The sequence below is a fragment of the Chenopodium album genome, chromosome 4, assembly GCF_948465745.1.
Source record: "Chenopodium album chromosome 4, dcCheAlbu1.1, whole genome shotgun sequence".
In the NCBI taxonomy this organism is placed as follows: Eukaryota; Viridiplantae; Streptophyta; class Magnoliopsida; order Caryophyllales; family Amaranthaceae; genus Chenopodium; species Chenopodium album.
Window position 1 is genome coordinate 40891892 of NC_137837.1, and position 18169 is coordinate 40910060.

Consider the following 18169-nt stretch of genomic DNA (forward strand, 5'->3'; position numbering starts at 1 on the left):
AGTCGTCGTAGGTAAACGGCTCAGCTGTGATTAATTTCAAATGCTTCATTTCATCATATCCATTCTCTGCCAACATTTGACTCCTAAAATGCATACGCTCCTCTTCATCGTGTACTATAGTCTCGTAAGGATCCTCTTCAGACATATTAAGCCACTCCATTGTGACGTTAACACGACCCTTTTCTTGATCAGCGCTGAAGTTGCGGCCTAGCAAAAGCAAACCGTACTCATCTGTGTCATTGCAATGTGTTTGCAGCATGTACTCAACATGCTTATGCCACAGTGGAAGAGGTAGGAACAACTCCCAAAACTTGGTTAAGTAAGTGCCCTAGTATATGTATTGCAAGCACTCTTTCAAGTCCTTTAAGAACTCTTTGAAATTGACAACAACAGCAATTTTGCATGCATCAACGAGGTAGTGCATGCAACAAAAAGCTTCCTTCCTAAAAAATTATGCCCTACCAATTTTAAAGGGGGTTAGGAAAGGGTACTCAGGGTGGAAATCTATCCCGAGTATGGGTTTTTCTAAACCACCACGTGCAATAGTAGCGGATTGATGGCAAAAAATCATCTCCCTACTCCTTCGAAGAAAGAACAAGTCCCTAACAACACCATTTGCATCATGGTAGCCCTGTTTTTTCCATTTTTCCAACTTTTCCATAACACCAAGTGGTGTGATCATGGTTTTATTTTCCTTTTCCTTTTTTTTTTCACCATAGTTGTAAGTTTTTGGAGTTTAGAGTTATTAGTAACAGGATAAACAGAGAACTTTTAATGGTTTTAAAGCCAAGGAAGTAGACATGTGTGTTAAATTGTAGACTTGGCTAAGTAAAATGGTAAAAAAAAATTGTAAAAAAACCCCAGAAATAGAATATATGCACCATTTATAGTTGGGACTTTACTAGTTTGTGATGGTACAATAAACATACAAAGTGGTTGTATAATGTACCATTATGTTAATAATGGTGCACTCTGACTTTAGTCACTTTGTGTTTTTAACGAGTCTGAAAATTATAAAATGGTACATACTGCCCATTCTGCAGTACAAGTTACACCTAAAATGGTACACTGTAGTACTTCACCTTGGTTTTCGTTTTGACTGTCCTGACGTGTTGTCAAGTCAGTACAGTCCCTAGGTGCGTAGACTATCAATCACGAATCACCCTATATCAACTAAATAATTTATTTTATTTAATTATTCTATGTACCTCTCTGTTGCAACATGATAGTTAATGGTATTATTACAACCTATGGAAGAACATATTTGTACCACATAATTTTAATATTGTTAATTTAACTTCCATTTTCCGTAAAAGAGAGAGGCAGTGATACATTTTACCACCCTATTTTACCACCCCACAATTTTCAGTAGGGGTGAACATGGTCTGGTTTGGTGCGGTTTGAGTATAAACCAAATCAAACCGCAAAATACGGTTTGGTCAATTTTCCAAACCAAACCAAACCAAACCATATTAATATTGAAACCAAACCAAACCAAACCGTAATAATGCGGTTTGGTGCGGTTTGGTTTGTGGTTTATGATGAGACGACATTTTTTCCTAAAAATTGTCAAATATTAATAAATTTATAATCGAATTATATTATACTACAAAGTTTTAATAAAAATAACAACCAACTAATCAAGTGCTAACACAATAACACATAATAAAAATAATACATAACAAATTAATAGTGGAAAAAAACATAATACATTTGTCCAAAAAAAAAAAAATTGCATACTACATTATAGTTTTTAATAATTGGCAGCAACTTGACAACATTAGGGGCTACATTATGCAATATCAATGATTGCCAGAGCTAAACTGATCTTGGAGTATAGTAGTATACAGAATTACTGACCGTCTTCTAATGATTTTTCATGTTTTTTATTTTTTTTTTCTTTTTTAAAATATATAATAACTATTTTAATTTTATAAATATTATATAAATATTAAAATGCGGTTTACTGGTTTACGGTTTGGTTTGGTTTATAATTTTTGAAAAACCAAACCAAACCGCAAACCGTATTTCCCAAAAAATCGAAACCAAACCGTAAACCAAACCAAACCGCTAAAATGCAGTTTGGTCTGGTTTGGTTACGGTCCAGACCAAACTCTTTACAGCCCTAATTTTCAGTAACCTTCTGTTTTGTGAGTTTTGTATATATTAAAAAATTCAAATTTGATGAAAAAGAATTTTCCCGCTCTTGAAGGCTTGACCATATTATTCCACCTTGTTCTTCAATTTTAGAACTCTTCCTATCCTCTTCTCCAATCCCCGCCCCTGCTTCAACCTTTTCACTCCAACAACATGAGTCATTCCCTCCACCGTGCTTCCACCTCTGTAGTGACACAAACACCGACACTTGATGTTAACACATGCCACCCAGAAAATCCCATTATGTACTTTCAAAAATTACAAAGGGAAGATAATGAAATTAACATTAACCTTGTTGAATATTTCAAGGGGAATGATGAGCTGCTTAATGGGGTTAGCTACCCTACACAAAGCATAAGAGCATATCTTCTTCAGTCAATGTGCTCGCCAACCGAATTCATGGTTGTGCCAGATGGGAGCCCTGTTCTAGGACATCTCCCACTGATCGAGGACTTGGTGGGTTGCTACAGTGAAGGGGCTTGTATCCTGTTGTATTGGATGTTCCAAGGGTTCTACTCCTCATCTACTGGGTTAACTATACCAAGCGATTTGGCTGAAGCAATTGACATGAAACCCATTCTCAACATCGAAACCACCCCAATTTATAACTTTCCCATGAATTGGCGCCATATCTTTGTAGGATCGTACACAGATACACTCCATGTGATGCGAGTCGACATATCTTACACACAACTGAGGGTCCAAGTTGAGGGTTCCACACTGAAGCCAAAAGTCCAACAACATCTGCCTATCCGTAAACGCTATCAACGCATAAGTTACAGGGGAGAACACATTTCGTCCGGTGTTGATTCAGTTTTGGATCATGGATCCGTGGTTCTATTTTGGAATGCCCGAGGATGCACCAGGCCCTCGTTTGTTCAGCACTTCATAACTCTATTTGATAAGTTCAACCCTTTGATGTTCATCATTCTGGAATCCCGAATATTTACCGAATCTACCACATATCTTATGTATGATCTACCTGGTTCGTATGAGGTGCATCACTGTGGACCTCAAAGAAGGCCAGGTGGGGTGTTGGTGCTGTGGAATCCGTCAGCTCTAATGGGCAACTTCTTGTACAATTCGGATGCCCCAACCGGGATGGTTTTGGATGCCGTTTTCAAGGTAATGTCTTCAATCACATTCATCCTAATTACTAGTTTTGTGTACCTTTATGGATGTACTGTGTTGTGATAAGTATTAGGTTGGGTTATGAATTCAACCTTTTGATTAAGTAATACTGAAGCCGTAAAATAGCACCACCCATTGATTTATTTCACTAGTTCACCTTTGTAATACAGTTATTTATACTATTAAAACTATAATAGCATTTACAGTGTACCATTAACAATCATAAATCTCAGGGAAAAATATAAAGGCAATTAATACTACATTTTGTATACCAGTATGAGAAAACAGTACTTCTAAGTACCCTACTAAAATAAATAGCATATTACTGTACCATTTTGATTTAAAGGTAAGGTACACGAATGTACCATTTCTAATATTAATATGTGTGAATCTATTCCACTATTCCCTACTCACACATGTCCTTATGTTTGTAGGCAAGGCCACCACCAGGCTACACTCCACAGCGTTACCAGCCCCCTGTGGAGTTCTACAATGACCCGTGTAGCTCCGACGAAGAGGCTGAACCAGGGATCAATTATTTCAACTCCGGATTGGCTTTCGACGGCTCCTACCACCATTTAGGAATGGGCAAGGACCTATGCTGAAGAAAGAACGAGCTGAAGTGTGCACTGCTGAAGTTCCTTTGTTCCAGCTTTGTAAACTAATAAACTGAACTGTTTAACTCGTATTTCTGAATTTTATGTATTTCCTAAGGCCTATTATCCTCAAAGACTTCTTTTAATTATCCAATGTAATGCTTAACTTGATTTCGATTCCTGCACTGCCTCAAACTTTCCATTCACGAAGTTTTATTAATATTATTTTAATTTGTTATAATTGCACCAGTAGTATTTGCCCACAAACTGTAGTACCATTCAGGGACCTAAAGGCAAATATCATTCACAAAATGTACCATCACATAAAATAGAAGACATCATAATGTACCATTCAGATAAAATAGCACAATACAATGTGCCATTGACATAATAAAGCACAAAAAAGTACCATGATCATGGATAATGGCACCCAAAAGTACTGTTAATTGTACCAGTTGTACCACCAGTAATACTACAACTTTAGTGACCAAATCACTAAGTGTCGAGTCCTAAGTCACCTGATAAAATACCAACTTGTTTACAACACATAGTCTTCCTCCAACATAAATTCACAAACCCCAGAAACAGATAACAAGTAGTTTTTACATTCCTTAACACTTTGGTTGGAAAAATCAGTGAGCGATTGGTTTTCCTGGGAGCAGGTAGGATGCTTTCCAACTTTTCTCTCATTTCGTTCTCATCTGACAGAAGATCATCCAAGAAAAGGTTTTCCCTGGCCGATGAAATTTTTCCCTGCACATTATTTTAAACTATTAAATCAATTCTCAAGTAATCACCATCAATTGACACAATAATAAACATTTTCAGTTAATATGACTCACCAAACCAAATTTTGTAGTGAACATACGGGCACAGAATTTGATACAAGCCAACATGAACACACCACAGTATGACCTATCAATGTAGCAACCACAGGGTTTATTACATTAAAAATTTTGATTTTCCCACAAAAGTCTATGTTAATGTAAGAGGATAATCATCTCACGTGTCAGATGGCTCCATCACTGATATTGTCGACCGTGTCCACTGCTTCATCTCACCAGTAGTCCACCCGGGATCACACAAACTGAACATAACATCAATGCCCCTAACCTAAAATTATTATATGATGTATTAGCACCACCACATGGAAGCAGTTGCACAATTAATTTAAAAAAGAAGACACTGCAATACAAACCAGAAGTTCAATTATGCTTTCATGTTTGGCATAGGGATCTGGAAACAATGAGTCTATCATCCAAAGATTTCTCCCCTTCAAGTCAATAGCAAGGCACCACCAATGGGAATCGTCCGGAGATTTAGGAGGGACTTCCAACACTGGTATGAAAACCTGTCCAAAACAGAAATAGGTAAACATCACATGCCTCCTCTAAAGTTTTATATTCGATGACAACACCTTTAATTCTATTTAAAAACTTACAGTTCGAACATCACATAGTTTATGAACAAGCAATGCCTTCCCATACTTCTTAGCTATGTGCTCATCTTTGTTTTCATTTAGCATAATTCGATTCTACAAAATACATAACAACTCAGCTATGATAATAAGTAGCTGGAACATGGGAAAAAAATATATTTCCATCACAAGCAAACTCACCGAGAAGCTCGGGTCAAACATAATTCTCTTGCTTCTGTTCACGAACTGTTTTGTGGCCCAATGCTTGTTGTACAAGGCACTAACAGTGTGTACGTATCCATCTCCTACCCGAGATCGTGGATGAACAACACCAAAACAGTCCCTCTGGGTGGCTGTATTTTTTTCGCAGCAAATCATCACCGGACCATAGCTACGGATGCAAATGAAGGACATAATTCACAAAAGTATTAGGAACAGTCAACAACATTAGGGCAAAATTCATGATATCATAACCAAAGACTTATAATAAGGAGAGAATTCCCATCAGTACCTTAGCGGGTCACGGCTGTCTTTCCATCCGCGAACAAACTTCAACATTCGAGACTCAAAGGGTGTATGCCTTCGTGTACTTGAAGACTTGGCACACAGGGCTGCTTCAGTTTGTTTTACGGCCCGCTTTCGGTTACTGCCCATCCCCTCATCATCACCGGGCCCTGAGTTTTCCCCTTTAGATTCAGATGAATTCTCTGTCTCTTGTACTCCATTATCCACCCACACTTTCGTGCCCCTATGTCCAACCAACCCCACCACAACCTGTGAACAAGAGTTCTCTGCTGCAACATCCTCATCTTCCGGCTCAGACTTATCGTCCTTCTCAGACTGAATTAAGTCCTCAACCCCCTTGATGTTACATTGATCACTAACCTTGTTGCCAGAAGTGACCTCAGTCTCTACATTTTTCGGAGCATTTTCAAGGCCCTTAGCCTGACCCATTTCATTGACATGGTCCTCACCCTTTTGAAGGCCCTGATCCATAGCATTATAACGACCAAGCCCCATATCCACACCAAGATCCACACCCTGGTCCACACCATCATAACCAGGATGGACCAAACCTCCAGCTTCATACTCATATTCCAAAGCAGCAGCATCACATACACTTTTAAAATCCCTATTATCTAAACTACCAACATTCCCCGTCTCTACTGCACTTTCATTTGCTTAACCATTGTCTATTACCTCTATCACTTTGATAGTACCAGAGCCAAAGCTCCTTGTCAACAAATCTTTCATAGACTTGACAGACTCGATGACACTATTCAATTTTACATCAACCGCAGACATTAGTTGGGGAGTAACCCTCTCCACAACCTACACAAAGCCACAACACACCAACAAATTGGATTCATAGATGAAACTGCTTTTAAAGCAAACAAAGTATCAGCAACAAATTTTAGGGCATACCACCGCGGTTATGTGATCCACATCACTCTTTGTTGTATCACGATCTCCTAATGGATGCGCCTCACCATATGCTACAATCATTGACTACACCAACAATAAATTCATTGATACATGAACATCATATAACATCATATATCATCCTATTTGAAATACAACTGTATGCCATACATTTGAGCAAAAAATAAAATGTACCTTCATCTTCCCATAATCACCACTGGGAAATATGTCGGCATTAAGCGCATCCTTGATTTTCTTTGGAGTCCATACCGTAATCCTCGGCATCACTCCCCATTGCACCGGCACGCGCCTCAAATGGTCGATGTAAAAAAGCTAAATGACAGATATGCAGTAGTTGACATTAGTCAAAGATAAATATTAACATAAAAAAAGGGTATAATTGAAACCAAGAGAAAACTAACCAACAAAAACAGAAAGCAGCCCCCAGACCCCGCAACATATCCTCTGTTTGTGAATTTCTTTTGAAACTTGTTTGCTGCACAGCAAAGCCAATCAAGATTCCAACTGCACCAGTCATACTCCCCCGTTTCTTGGTACACTATCAAAGCTGGTGTCAATTTGCTTGCCAATTTGGTTGTGTTCGTAGTTGGACAAAGCAAATACCCAAGAACAACTATGAGAAAAGCAATTCTAAAATGTGACTTCTCCGCTTCAGATCTTAGCGGCACCAACTGAGCATTACTATCCCACCTAAACAAAGCAGCCCCTGCAATAGGCACTGATATACTGTTCCCCTTAGCAAACAAACCCTTAATATGACTCACTTCAGCCTTCACATTATCATCATCCGGAATGTTCGACGGCAGTTGTCTCGAACCCATCGGGATGCCAAGGACACACTGGATTTGAACAGGGCTAAGTGGAAATACATATCCATCCCCAAACATTACAGATCCATAACCACCAACTCTAGTCAACAACTTATACGCAAATTTACGAGGAAAACAAGTTACCGGTATCTTTAACAGGCTCCCAAAACCCATTTCAGTTACGACTTTCTTCCTAGACTCATCAAACTGAACCACCAGATTTGCAAAAGCCTTTACACCATTCAAGTTGGGGGCCTAGAGTACACAAGATACAAGAAATACTCAATGTACAATACTAAATCCATACAACAATGTACTACCAATACTTAGTCCAATTAACCTAGAAAGCAGAAAATTAACACTACCGTCTAAATTAACATATAAATCACTTGGATTTGAAAAGCATATAAAGTGATTCAAATAAGGTTATGGGACAATTATACTATAGTCCATGTGTTGAGGCATATGGAAACACAATTGCCAGAGAGGTATCTTAAAACAGATAACCACTTATAATTATATGACAAGGGAGGCACCCACTCGAAAAATAGCAAGGTAGGGGATATTAAATCAAACAGTACCTTAGTTTCAAGTTGCCAACAGAGATATAACATCAAAATTATGTAAAACCTATACTAAAGCCTAGGAAGAAACCAACAAACATCTACGCACATCTAAATTGATACATAAACCAAAACATAAAATTTCTTTTACCTTCTGCGTTGTCCGAGATTGAGTTTTGATAACAACTCCTTTCCGCATCACTCTTTGACCAAGATTCACATCAGACTCAACCTACATTAACATTTCATGACACCCAAATTTAATAATCATCCCTCACTTTGTATTCAAATTCAATATACAACTTTTTTAACACATACCTTTGCTCTTTTCAACTTTTTTTTTACCAACCCCTCCTCCAGCTTTTCTCTTTCTATACTTAGCTTGTTCCCGAAGAAACTTCAGGAACATACCCTGGACTCTTGCTTGATTTACCAATTCTTCGTTCTCCTCTTCATCTGCATCATCTTCTGCATCCTCTTCTGCATCCTCATCATCCTCTACTCCATCCTCATCATCCTCATACTCATCATATTCATCATATTCATCATCATACTCAATACTTGTGTCTTCCAGTTCCTCTTCCTCAAAGACTGGATCTTCTCTCACCTTCTTCTTCCCTTTGTTTAGACCCTTCTTGATAGGCACTACACCCTCTCCATTCAAACCTTTTAACTGACCCTACACATTACAGATAACATCAACAAAAAAAATAATAAAAAATAAAACATAATTCAATACCATATAAATGATCCACACACATACCCTCCTATTTATACTGCTAGAAGCAACTCCTGATACTTTCCTCTTCACCATTGCACAAAATACCCTGGAAAATAATAAAAATTACCACAATTATCAATAAAAACTACTTCACAATATACTCTGACATCTCTGGTAGAAACACTTCCAATGGATCAAAATTTACATACCATTACAACTACATAGTACCATACATTAACAAACAATACACCTCAAATGCAGCAGTTCCAAAAATTTTAAGCCTTTGCTCCAAAAACCCATATAACTAATCAAAAACTACACTAATCTAATTAGGAAATAAACCAGAGTCAACTACAAGATTAGAGATGGAACTCTAATATAACACAAATGCCTCATACCATACACAGTATAATTAAATTATAGAAAATAATCAATTCCATATTTAAAACTACATTTACAACAATTCAATAAATTAATCATCTGGTTAGCAAATCCGCAAATTTTGCAGACACATCAGAACTAACCAACAACCTAAGAACAACCTAAACCCGCTGCCATAATAATAATATATGCTTCAGACCCCCCCCCCTAAGTAGCAATGAAGCAATAACACAGTGGGTTGGAAATACGAATTAACTCATACAAGGAAATAATATCTCAACAACAAACCCAACAATTACAAAATCAACCATGCCAAACTAACAACAAGTAAACTATGCATGTTCAATTGAAATTAGTTAAAGCTATCAAAATTAAGCATGTGAACAATTTAACACATTAGAACAATTAAACACATGAGAACAATTTTACACAATTTAACCCAAAAAACTTGTATCTCAGTGTTATTTCGAGAACAATTTTACACAATTTAACACATAAGAACAATTTCACGCAAGATAACATATGAGCAACAATACTATGAATATTATGAATGTAAACCCTAGAAACTAAGATGTACAATTCGAAACGAGTAATTGGAACCCTAATTCGCGAACTACCAACCACAACATGAAATCAAAATCACTCCACCCCAACGATTCCTAAAGTTGAAAAAAATACGGCAAGTAATACATGGAAGCAGAGTGATACTCGTACCTACAAAACGCGACAAATTCCACCAAAATCGCAACAACGGATGATGCAAATCGCCAACGCCGCACCAACACCAAAAATCCGGCAGCTCCGGAGCCTTTTCAGGGACGAAAGTGGGACAACTCCGGAGTTTCAATTACTGGACAGAGTGAGAGAGATAGAGGGAGTTTCAGGAGAGAGAGAATTTAGGAAGTCGAAATAAGAGAAAGAGAAGGTAATACCCTTTTCATATCCCCAATAAGCATCCCCGTAACATTTCAAATTAGAACGGGGTCAACATGAAGTCAAATAACACAAACCAAGGAGCATTTCCAGAATTGCCCCCCTATATGCAACAAATGCATATAGGAACTATGCGACTAGTATCACTCCTTATTAACATACCCATTGTACTGTTGTGTTGTTGCCCAATTCTGCCCAATTCTTACTTCTTACTAGAGCACGCACGGGCTTGACGGCTGAAGGCCTTATCTCAGTTTCATGTAAGTTTTACCTTTTAATTCTAGTTGTTAGATTATATAACTAGCTAATATTTGGTTGAATTAGGTTTAGCTTTTTCTAGTGAATAGTATTTATTAGATTTATAGATTATTGTCTCGTTTGTCTATCAATTTTTATACTTAACTCCATATCCTAACAAAATCAGTTCATAATTTTATATACTTTCAAATTCATGTTTAACCAACAAGAAGTAAGTTCTGGGTGTTGCTATGCTAAATGCTAATCGAAAAATTACTTCAGTTTTCCTGTTTGGAGTCATGCCCACAACCTGTTTGATGAAATGACGCTAGTAATGTAACTTTATGGTATTGGTTTTGACTTTTGAATGGTGAAAAGGGTATAGCTTGAAAATTTGGGAGATTGGATTTGGGAGAATGGTGAAAAGGGTAGCTTGAAAATAGTTGAATTTGTTTGGCTAACTTTTACAGAACTTCAAGTTATGTTTTAAATTAAAATAAAATAAATTTGGGGGTTTTTAAAAAAAAAATTAAATTTGGGTTGGGATGTATATTATTATTATTATTATTAGATTATGATTTGCTTTTAAGGTGGAAAATTGGTATATTTCTTGTTTAATTAATAGTGGATATATAAGTATCATTAATAGGGTAATTTGCTTGGATAAGTAATTGTTATTTTGATTATGTAATGTGTATTATCATTTTACTTGATATGTAAATATACAAATTGTTGTAACAAAAATAAAATAAAAAAACAAATAATTAATCATGTCTTTTTTATTAGATATGTTGTCAAATACAAATTTTTATTTTGCGTGTCTTTAAGTTATCACTACTGCAATCTGCTTTATTTCTTGACACTATTACCCCGATAGTCCATACTATAGAGTGCAAAAAATGATCACTCCTACATATAGTTGTGCTTTATGTAAAAAAAAAAGAAGCCCCTTCTTTTTAAAGTTTATTTGTCCGATAAGCCGACTTACGGAATTTGATCAGCTGAAATTACTCTTGGTGAACTTGCCACTTGCATCTACCGTTATTATATTATACAACGATAATTTGTACTACTTCCGTTTTTTATTAGGTGACACATTTTGATTTTTGCACTATTCATACACCTTCCTTTGACCATATTTTGTGATTTATATGTAAGGAAAAATATAGTCAGGTGAATTTTGTTAAATTCATCACAATGTATATTTTTAAAATATCAACTTTTTATAATTTTTGTTTAGCGGTAGTTAAAGATATTAACGATTTAATTTGTGCATTAGTAAACGTGACTAAAGAAACGTGTCAACTAAAAAGAAACGGAGGAAGTATTTTTTTTAGTATCTTAGATAGCGATTATGAGCTCTAGCGCAATAAAACCTCTCTTGTACAATATTTGGTTGAGCATTAGTTATTTAGATTGTGGGTTTTCTGCTCATTCTGTTGATATCTCTTAGTTATGCTTGTGTGATTGAGTTGGCAAACAAACTACCCTAGTTGCTTATGTTTTTAAAATTATAAGAAGTCGATCTGCATTATTCAACGTGTGTTGAATGTTGAGTACTCTGTTTGTGTCTTGCATATGTATTCTCTTGCGGTTGTGACACTAGCTCTTTGCATAATGGATTGTCATTCTTCCCTTACAGACATTCATATCTGACTGCATATAGTGTTGTACAAGTTTGATGAACCTTACCTCTAAGGATATTTTAATTTTATTTTTTAGCTTGGATAATTTTGTGATCAGTTTATTAATTGATCATCCTGTAGGATATTTTATGCACTAATGTTATATAATATCATGATTTAGCTGCTATTTTTCTTGCAGCTGTTGGTTATATTTCTGAACTTATAGACTGACACTCCTAGTCAGAAGCTGCGGAGTACTCCGTATTCAGGTTCCTGATTTTCTGAACTGCAATGCAGCGGGAAGCCAAAACTGAACAATAATGTTAGCATTGAAAGGAAGTTACACCTACCTTACACCATTATCTTCAACCTTCCCTTTGGTTTCATCCATCTTACGAACCTACCGTAAACCTAACTACATCTCATTTCATCGCTTCAATTTGGTTGCATCATCTTCTTCTTCTGTCACTCCAATTTCTACCTCACCCGTTTCCATTTTTCACAAACCCCAAATTCCTCTCTTTCTAAGACCACCCATCTACTCTACAACTCTACTTGACCTCCATAACTTCATTACTTGGGCTAAAACCCTTGCTTTTTCAATTGGGTCCACCTTTACTGAAATTGACAATGGCCCAGATTCTACTTTGTTGGTTAGAGAGCTCAATTGGTTCCTTGATGATGCCATTGAGGACCCTTTAATTGTTTCCCAACTGTGTGTTTCTCAAATTGGCAGATTAGGGTCAAAATCGGTGGGTTTGAGGGCAAGTTTGGATGACATGTACAAGCTTTGGAGGGGGAGGATTGAGGAGAGAAGGCCTTTTCAGTATATTGTTGGGTGTGAGCATTGGAGGGATTTAGTGTTGAGTGTTGAAGAAGGGGTATTGATTCCGAGGCCGGAGACGGGGAAGATTGTTCACTTGATTGAGAAAGTTATGGGGGGTGAATTTGAGGATTTGAAGGATGGGGTTTGGGCTGATTTGGGGACTGGTTCTGGTGCTCTTGCGATTGCAATTTCGAGGGTTTTGGGTAAGAATGGAAAGGTGATTGCTACTGATTTGAGTCCGGTTGCAGTGGCTGTTGCAAGTTATAATGTGGAGAGGTATGGTTTACAGGTTAGTATTGGAGCTTAATTTCTTGTTATATTTTACAGCATTGGATGAATAGTTCATTGTTTATGATCGAATCGATTAGTAGATGTTCACATGTTTGCTATGATTTAGTTGGTTTTGATGTTTGGTAGAATTTTATTTATTAATGTAAACCATTGTTGTATATGATTATGGGTATAGTATGTCATCTTGTTCAATCATGTTGTTAATTTGATCAAATTTTTGATTGAGTTGTGCATTAGGATCTTATAAAGGTAGAACAAGGATCTTGGTTTGAGCCTCTTAAGGAATTTGAAGGACAACTTGCTGGTGTTGTTAGTAATCCACCTTATATACCAAGTGAAGATATTAGTGGGCTACAAGCTGAAGTTGGCAGGCATGAACCTATTCTTGCATTGGATGGTGGTGAGAAAGGCATGGATGATCTTTTTTATCTTTCCACGAGAATGTCTATAATGCTGAAACCTGGTGGTTTCTTCGTTGTTGAGGTGCTTCTCTCTTTACCACTATAATCCTGCTTTTGTTTAGGCGTGAATGCAATTTAGGCTATTTTATACGTCATACTTACTAGCCTCTCTTTTGGTTATTGCTATTCTGCCTTAATTCAAAATTCTTAAGAAAAATTGTACAACATTGAAGATATTTGTTTTAAGGCTGTAAAAAACTGACACGGCACAATAACCCAACATGAACCCGACACGAAATTAGCAGGTTTGGGTCAAGAATTCTCGATCCTTTTACATAATTGGGTCGACATGAACACGACACGAAATTAAACGGGCTAGGTTTGGGTTGAAAATTTCAACCCAAAACCTACACGTATAACCCGATTATATACATGGGTTGAACGATAACTCGTCAATCAAAACCCTACATGCTTAATCTATAAATTAAGTAGTAAAAAAAAACTGAATTTTTAATTCAAAACTTATTATTTTGTAAATTACCTTAACTCCATTTATACATTTTGGTAATTTTTTGGCAGTTAATTTAGCAAAAATCTTTAAACCCTTGTGGTATCTTTTTCTAAAACACTAGCTTTAAACTATTGTAGTATCTTTAATGAATTAATGATGTAAGACTTTTTTTATTTTTGAATTGAATATTAATTAGTTTATTACAATACGTGGGTAAAAGGTTACACGGGTAACCCGTTTAATAAACAAGATAGGTTTAGGTCAAGGGTTTTCAACCCGTTTAATAAATGGGTTAGGTTTGGGTCAAGGGTTTTTCAACCTGTTTAATATCGACACGAACCCGACATGACCCGTTTGACAACCCTAATTTGTTTCCCATTCATTATCGACACTCATGGCTGGTTTGATGTTAGGTGATAAATGGAGTGAATAGTATTAAATTTGAGGGTAAATTTAGTGAATTGCTATTTGCCACAATGAAATTACTCAAGCTAGTATTAAAAGACTTTCATGCCCCTTATAATTTTGAAAATTACATAACAATCCAACCTTTTTTAACTACTAACTTTGTCTTAGCTCCACCTTCACCATTAGCTCCACCACCCATACCACAACTCACCTTTAATTGGTCCACCACCACGACTCCACCTTGACCATCATACACCACGACACCACCTTGAATGGTCCACCACCCACGACATATAAAAATAAGTTGACGACGGTCGGCGTTCATATCGAAGGCACTTGGTGGGGACGACAAACCGTCGACGCCGTCGAGTCAGGTTTATGTCGGACTTTTTTTTTTCAATTTTCGTTGTACCCGGTCGCATGTTATATGCGACTATACCATGGTGTTCGCATGCTATATGCGACTACACCGTGGTATAGTCGCATATAGCATGCGACTACACCATGGTATAGTCGAGTGCTATATGTGACTCAACCGTGGCGTAGTCGCACGCTATATGCGACTCCACCACGGTGTAATCGCATGCTATTTGCGACTATGCTGTGGTGGAGTCGCATATAGCACGCGACAATGTGAATAAAATACCGACGAATTGGCCGGCGTTTTCCCCACGTTTCCCGGCAAATGAACCCGCTTCCCACGCCGTGATTCCATTGTTGTTAGTCTCTTCCTTTTCCGATTGATTTGGTATGATAAGTGGTTGATTTGGTGTGATAGATAGTGAGAAAATTGGATGATTCAGGCGACCTTAGGGTGGTGGTGGTGTTTATCGTGATGGTGATTTCGGCAACCTTAGGGTGGTTGTGGTGTTGGTGTTTAGGGTGATGGTGGTGGAAGGAGTATGGTTGGTGAGAAAAATTGAATGATGTCAAACATGGAATTTATAAGGGTAGATGAGTCATTTAATACCACGCCCTAAGTAATTCTATTGTGGCATTTAGTAACCCCCTAAATTTACTAGGTAAACAACTACACCTTCATTATATCTAGAATTGATGATGAAAAAAAATCCCATATACTTGGCATTTAGCAGTAGGGATGCCATTACAAGAGACATTATAAAATTATTCTTGCGAAATTAAATACAAATTCATTGCCATATCTCCATTTATTACATTATACGGTTAGGGTCGGTTATATTAATCTTATAGGCAACTGATTTTGAATGTTAAATCTATTTAAGGCTGTGTCTAATTATTATCATGAAATTAGTTTGAATCACCCATTCGCTCTAACACTTAATTTACATAATTACTTATCATTGCGAAGAACTACCTTATAAAAAACCTTTTCTTTTATTTTTTTTTTATTACCACTACTCAATACTATTTTCCTTCGCAAGCGAAGTTATGTGGAGCCTATCTGGGTCCACTCTTTATGTTTTTCAGTTCCTCAACTTGTCTTATCTCCATTAATATAGGGACGAAGTACCCTTTTTTTTCAACTAAATCTCGACTTATCTCTCGGAAACTAGTGATACTCACTTCACAATTTCTTCCGTTCTAATTTTTTACTATCACCATGAAAGGGTTCCAATTTTTTTATTAAGTCAAGGCAGTTCCAACTCCTCACCTGTAATAGGCTCCAATCCTCCATCAATCTCCTCTCCTAAATTGGCTCTCAACTGTATTTGTGCTCCCCATGGTTGGGTATAGTTTACGGGTGAGGAACACAGTTTCGATGTGTTTCTCTAAACAGTTGTTGCTTTGATATTGATTTCTCTAATTGTCAGTTCAGTCAATATATTGCAGAAGTACTTGGCTCCACCTTTCTAAATTTTTATGTCAATTCTGTGCATCCAGCTTGCGAGAATTCTTTGTAAAAGAATGTTAAATATGACCTTCATTTAGAATGTAAAGATCTATCATTCCATGCTTCCTGCCTGCAGAATTTTGTGACCAATGGGTATTCTTTGAAATAACGAGATCTTATTTCTGCCTTTCAAGGCCATCTTTGTAAAGCACGCAAAAGGGATTCTTTTAGTTTTTTGTTTATTTATTTTTTTACAATAGCTAGTTTGGTTTCCTAGCTGTCATGGGCTTATAGCATGACCACTGAATAAAGATGTACCATCATGGGCTTATGGCCTGAAATACAGTTATTCTTATCAGGTAGCTTCAAACAAAATTTTCTTTACATGAAAATCCTTATCCACTTTTCAGAAGCCTTTTTTATATCAAGAGAACTGTGAAATCCTTATCCACTTTGTAAGTTGCATATATTAAGAGAACTGTGAAACCTTTTGGAGTTTTTGCTGAGGAGCAATTTCCAGCTTAAGTAAGAAATCACTAAGATTTTATTTCAGTATTCAATAATGCACTGAGTTGGTTGTGCCTAATGCTTTACCTTCAATTGTATGAAACAGACAAATGGTGAAAAGCAATGCAGGATACTCACAGACTACCTGAAAAATGCAACACGAAATAGCTTCTGTGACGTGAACATAATTTCAGATTTTGCTGATATTCCACGGTTTGTGACTGGACGTCGTAGATAACCAGATACATTACATGTTATGTGAAGTCTGATAGATGAAAGGTATCCTTATGGCTGTTATGTGCATGTTATCTGAGTATCTGACACTTCAGCATTGGTTGGTGTTGTGTTTAGATTCCTTCTGCTGGCACCTGTTCCTTAGGTCATGTGTTTTAAATCAAGGTATAAATATCCAGGAAGATGCTGCTATCTGGCTGGTTTGCTGCTACTATTGTCTTTTTGGTTTGCCAGAACACCAGGCCTCCATTCCTCAGTCATAGTCTGGTCAACATGTTAGCTTTCAGCTTAAGCCATAGGTTTGTTAAATGCTAAGAAGTTGGGGCTGATACTAATCTATTTCTACATAATTTGAGAGCAAAGATTGGTTTGCCATAACACCAGACCTCTATTCCTCAGTAACTCACAAGTTCACTCTACTTGCTTTGATTTTGAAGACAGCTGCTTGACAAAACAGCCAATAGTTGGAGAAAAATGACATGGCAAGTCAAGTACTAGAGACCAGGCAGTTGAGGTGTTTACTTTTTCTAATCAAGCCAAGTACTATTTCTGAAATGGATATCCACTTGTGCAGATAATTTGGTGCATCGATTCAGGTGATTGCTGCTATAGTGCTATCTTAACCTTTTGTCTAAATAGCACTTGGAAAAAGAGAATACTTAGTCTAAACTGTAAAGTCCCAATACCTCCTTTCCTGTGTTGTTTCGGGAAGTAAAACCATTTGTTGCAGCTTTACTCGGCCAAGAGATAATGCAATTTTTTTTTCTCAGATTCTGTAATGTGATACAAATGGAAACACATAACTCAGAATTTGTAATATTATATAAGTGGAACAATATATCTCGAATTCTGTAATGTCATATAAGTGGAAAAACATATTTGCAATACAATTACTGAATAATTGAATTATGCTGGTATAAAAGACTTAAAAGAATTCCAATGTTATTTTTTCCTCTATTTTGGTGTTGTGGTAAGATGGGCAGCAGTTACACAGGGCAAGTCATTGGTAAATGGTGGTTTGTCAGTTGTCACCATAACCATTGTTGGCAGTGTTGCTCCCTCAATAGTCTCTGATCTGTAGAGCAAGTATTCAATAATAAAGCATATCTAGACTTAACCGAAGGGTGGTAATCCCAGAACAAGAAATCTTCTTCCCTTTCCTTTA

At 36.8% G+C, this 18169-nt stretch overlaps 3 protein-coding genes across 7 annotated transcripts; 1 reads left to right on the plus strand and 2 right to left on the minus strand.

Moving 5' to 3' along the window:
- Positions 1–4187: 4187 nt before the first annotated feature.
- On the minus strand, positions 4188–6480 carry LOC145629095 (uncharacterized). Its single transcript, XM_081681588.1, has 7 exons — positions 5813–6480; positions 5503–5692; positions 5326–5418; positions 5083–5235; positions 4891–4997; positions 4727–4799; positions 4188–4637 (listed from the first exon to the last, which is right to left on the minus strand). The coding sequence occupies exons 1-7, from the start codon at positions 6319–6321 to the stop codon at positions 4380–4382; spliced, it is 1383 nt and encodes a 460-aa protein (XP_081537714.1). The 5' UTR covers positions 6322–6480; the 3' UTR covers positions 4188–4379.
- LOC145629096 (uncharacterized) lies at positions 6346–10137 on the minus strand. Of its 5 annotated transcripts, none has more exons than XM_081681592.1 (8): positions 9933–10137; positions 8880–8943; positions 8435–8789; positions 8268–8348; positions 7146–7808; positions 6919–7056; positions 6727–6810; positions 6346–6633 (listed from the first exon to the last, which is right to left on the minus strand). In XM_081681592.1, the coding sequence occupies exons 4-8, from the start codon at positions 8313–8315 to the stop codon at positions 6484–6486; spliced, it is 1083 nt and encodes a 360-aa protein (XP_081537718.1). In that variant the 5' UTR covers positions 8316–8348; positions 8435–8789; positions 8880–8943; positions 9933–10137; the 3' UTR covers positions 6346–6483. The 5 variants fall into 5 exon arrangements, with proteins under 5 accessions (XP_081537718.1, XP_081537715.1, XP_081537716.1 ...); XM_081681589.1 differs by having other exon boundaries at positions 8435–8795; XM_081681590.1 differs by having other exon boundaries at positions 8435–8943.
- A 163-nt stretch (positions 10138–10300) lies between these two features.
- LOC145626945 (uncharacterized) lies at positions 10301–17722 on the plus strand. The gene is made up of 4 exons (XM_081679380.1): positions 10301–10411; positions 12213–13128; positions 13368–13613; positions 16877–17722. Exons 2-4 carry the CDS (start codon positions 12334–12336, stop codon positions 17006–17008), a joined length of 1173 nt encoding a protein of 390 aa, XP_081535506.1. The 5' UTR covers positions 10301–10411; positions 12213–12333; the 3' UTR covers positions 17009–17722.
- Positions 17723–18169: the final 447 nt, after the last annotated feature.

Coding starts and splice junctions, on each gene's coding strand:
- LOC145629095 (XM_081681588.1), bottom strand. CDS start 6,321: ATGGGGCTTGGTCGTTATAATGCTATGGATCAGGGCCTTCAAAAGGGT. Junction 5,693..5,812: donor GACAGCCGTGACCCGCTAAG/GTACTGATGGGA, acceptor TTGCATCCGTAG/CTATGGTCCGGTGATGATTT. Junction 5,236..5,325: donor AACTATGTGATGTTCGAACT/GTAAGTTTTTAA, acceptor TGTTTTGGACAG/GTTTTCATACCAGTGTTGGA.
- LOC145629096 (XM_081681592.1), bottom strand. CDS start 8,315: ATGCGGAAAGGAGTTGTTATCAAAACTCAATCTCGGACAACGCAGAAG. Junction 6,811..6,918: donor GTGATTATGGGAAGATGAAG/GTACATTTTATT, acceptor TTGTTGGTGTAG/TCAATGATTGTAGCATATGG. Junction 6,634..6,726: donor TGGATCACATAACCGCGGTG/GTATGCCCTAAA, acceptor GGCTTTGTGTAG/GTTGTGGAGAGGGTTACTCC.
- LOC145626945 (XM_081679380.1), top strand. CDS start 12,334: ATGTTAGCATTGAAAGGAAGTTACACCTACCTTACACCATTATCTTCA. Junction 13,129..13,367: donor TGGAGAGGTATGGTTTACAG/GTTAGTATTGGA, acceptor GTTGTGCATTAG/GATCTTATAAAGGTAGAACA. Junction 13,614..16,876: donor GTGGTTTCTTCGTTGTTGAG/GTGCTTCTCTCT, acceptor TGTATGAAACAG/ACAAATGGTGAAAAGCAATG.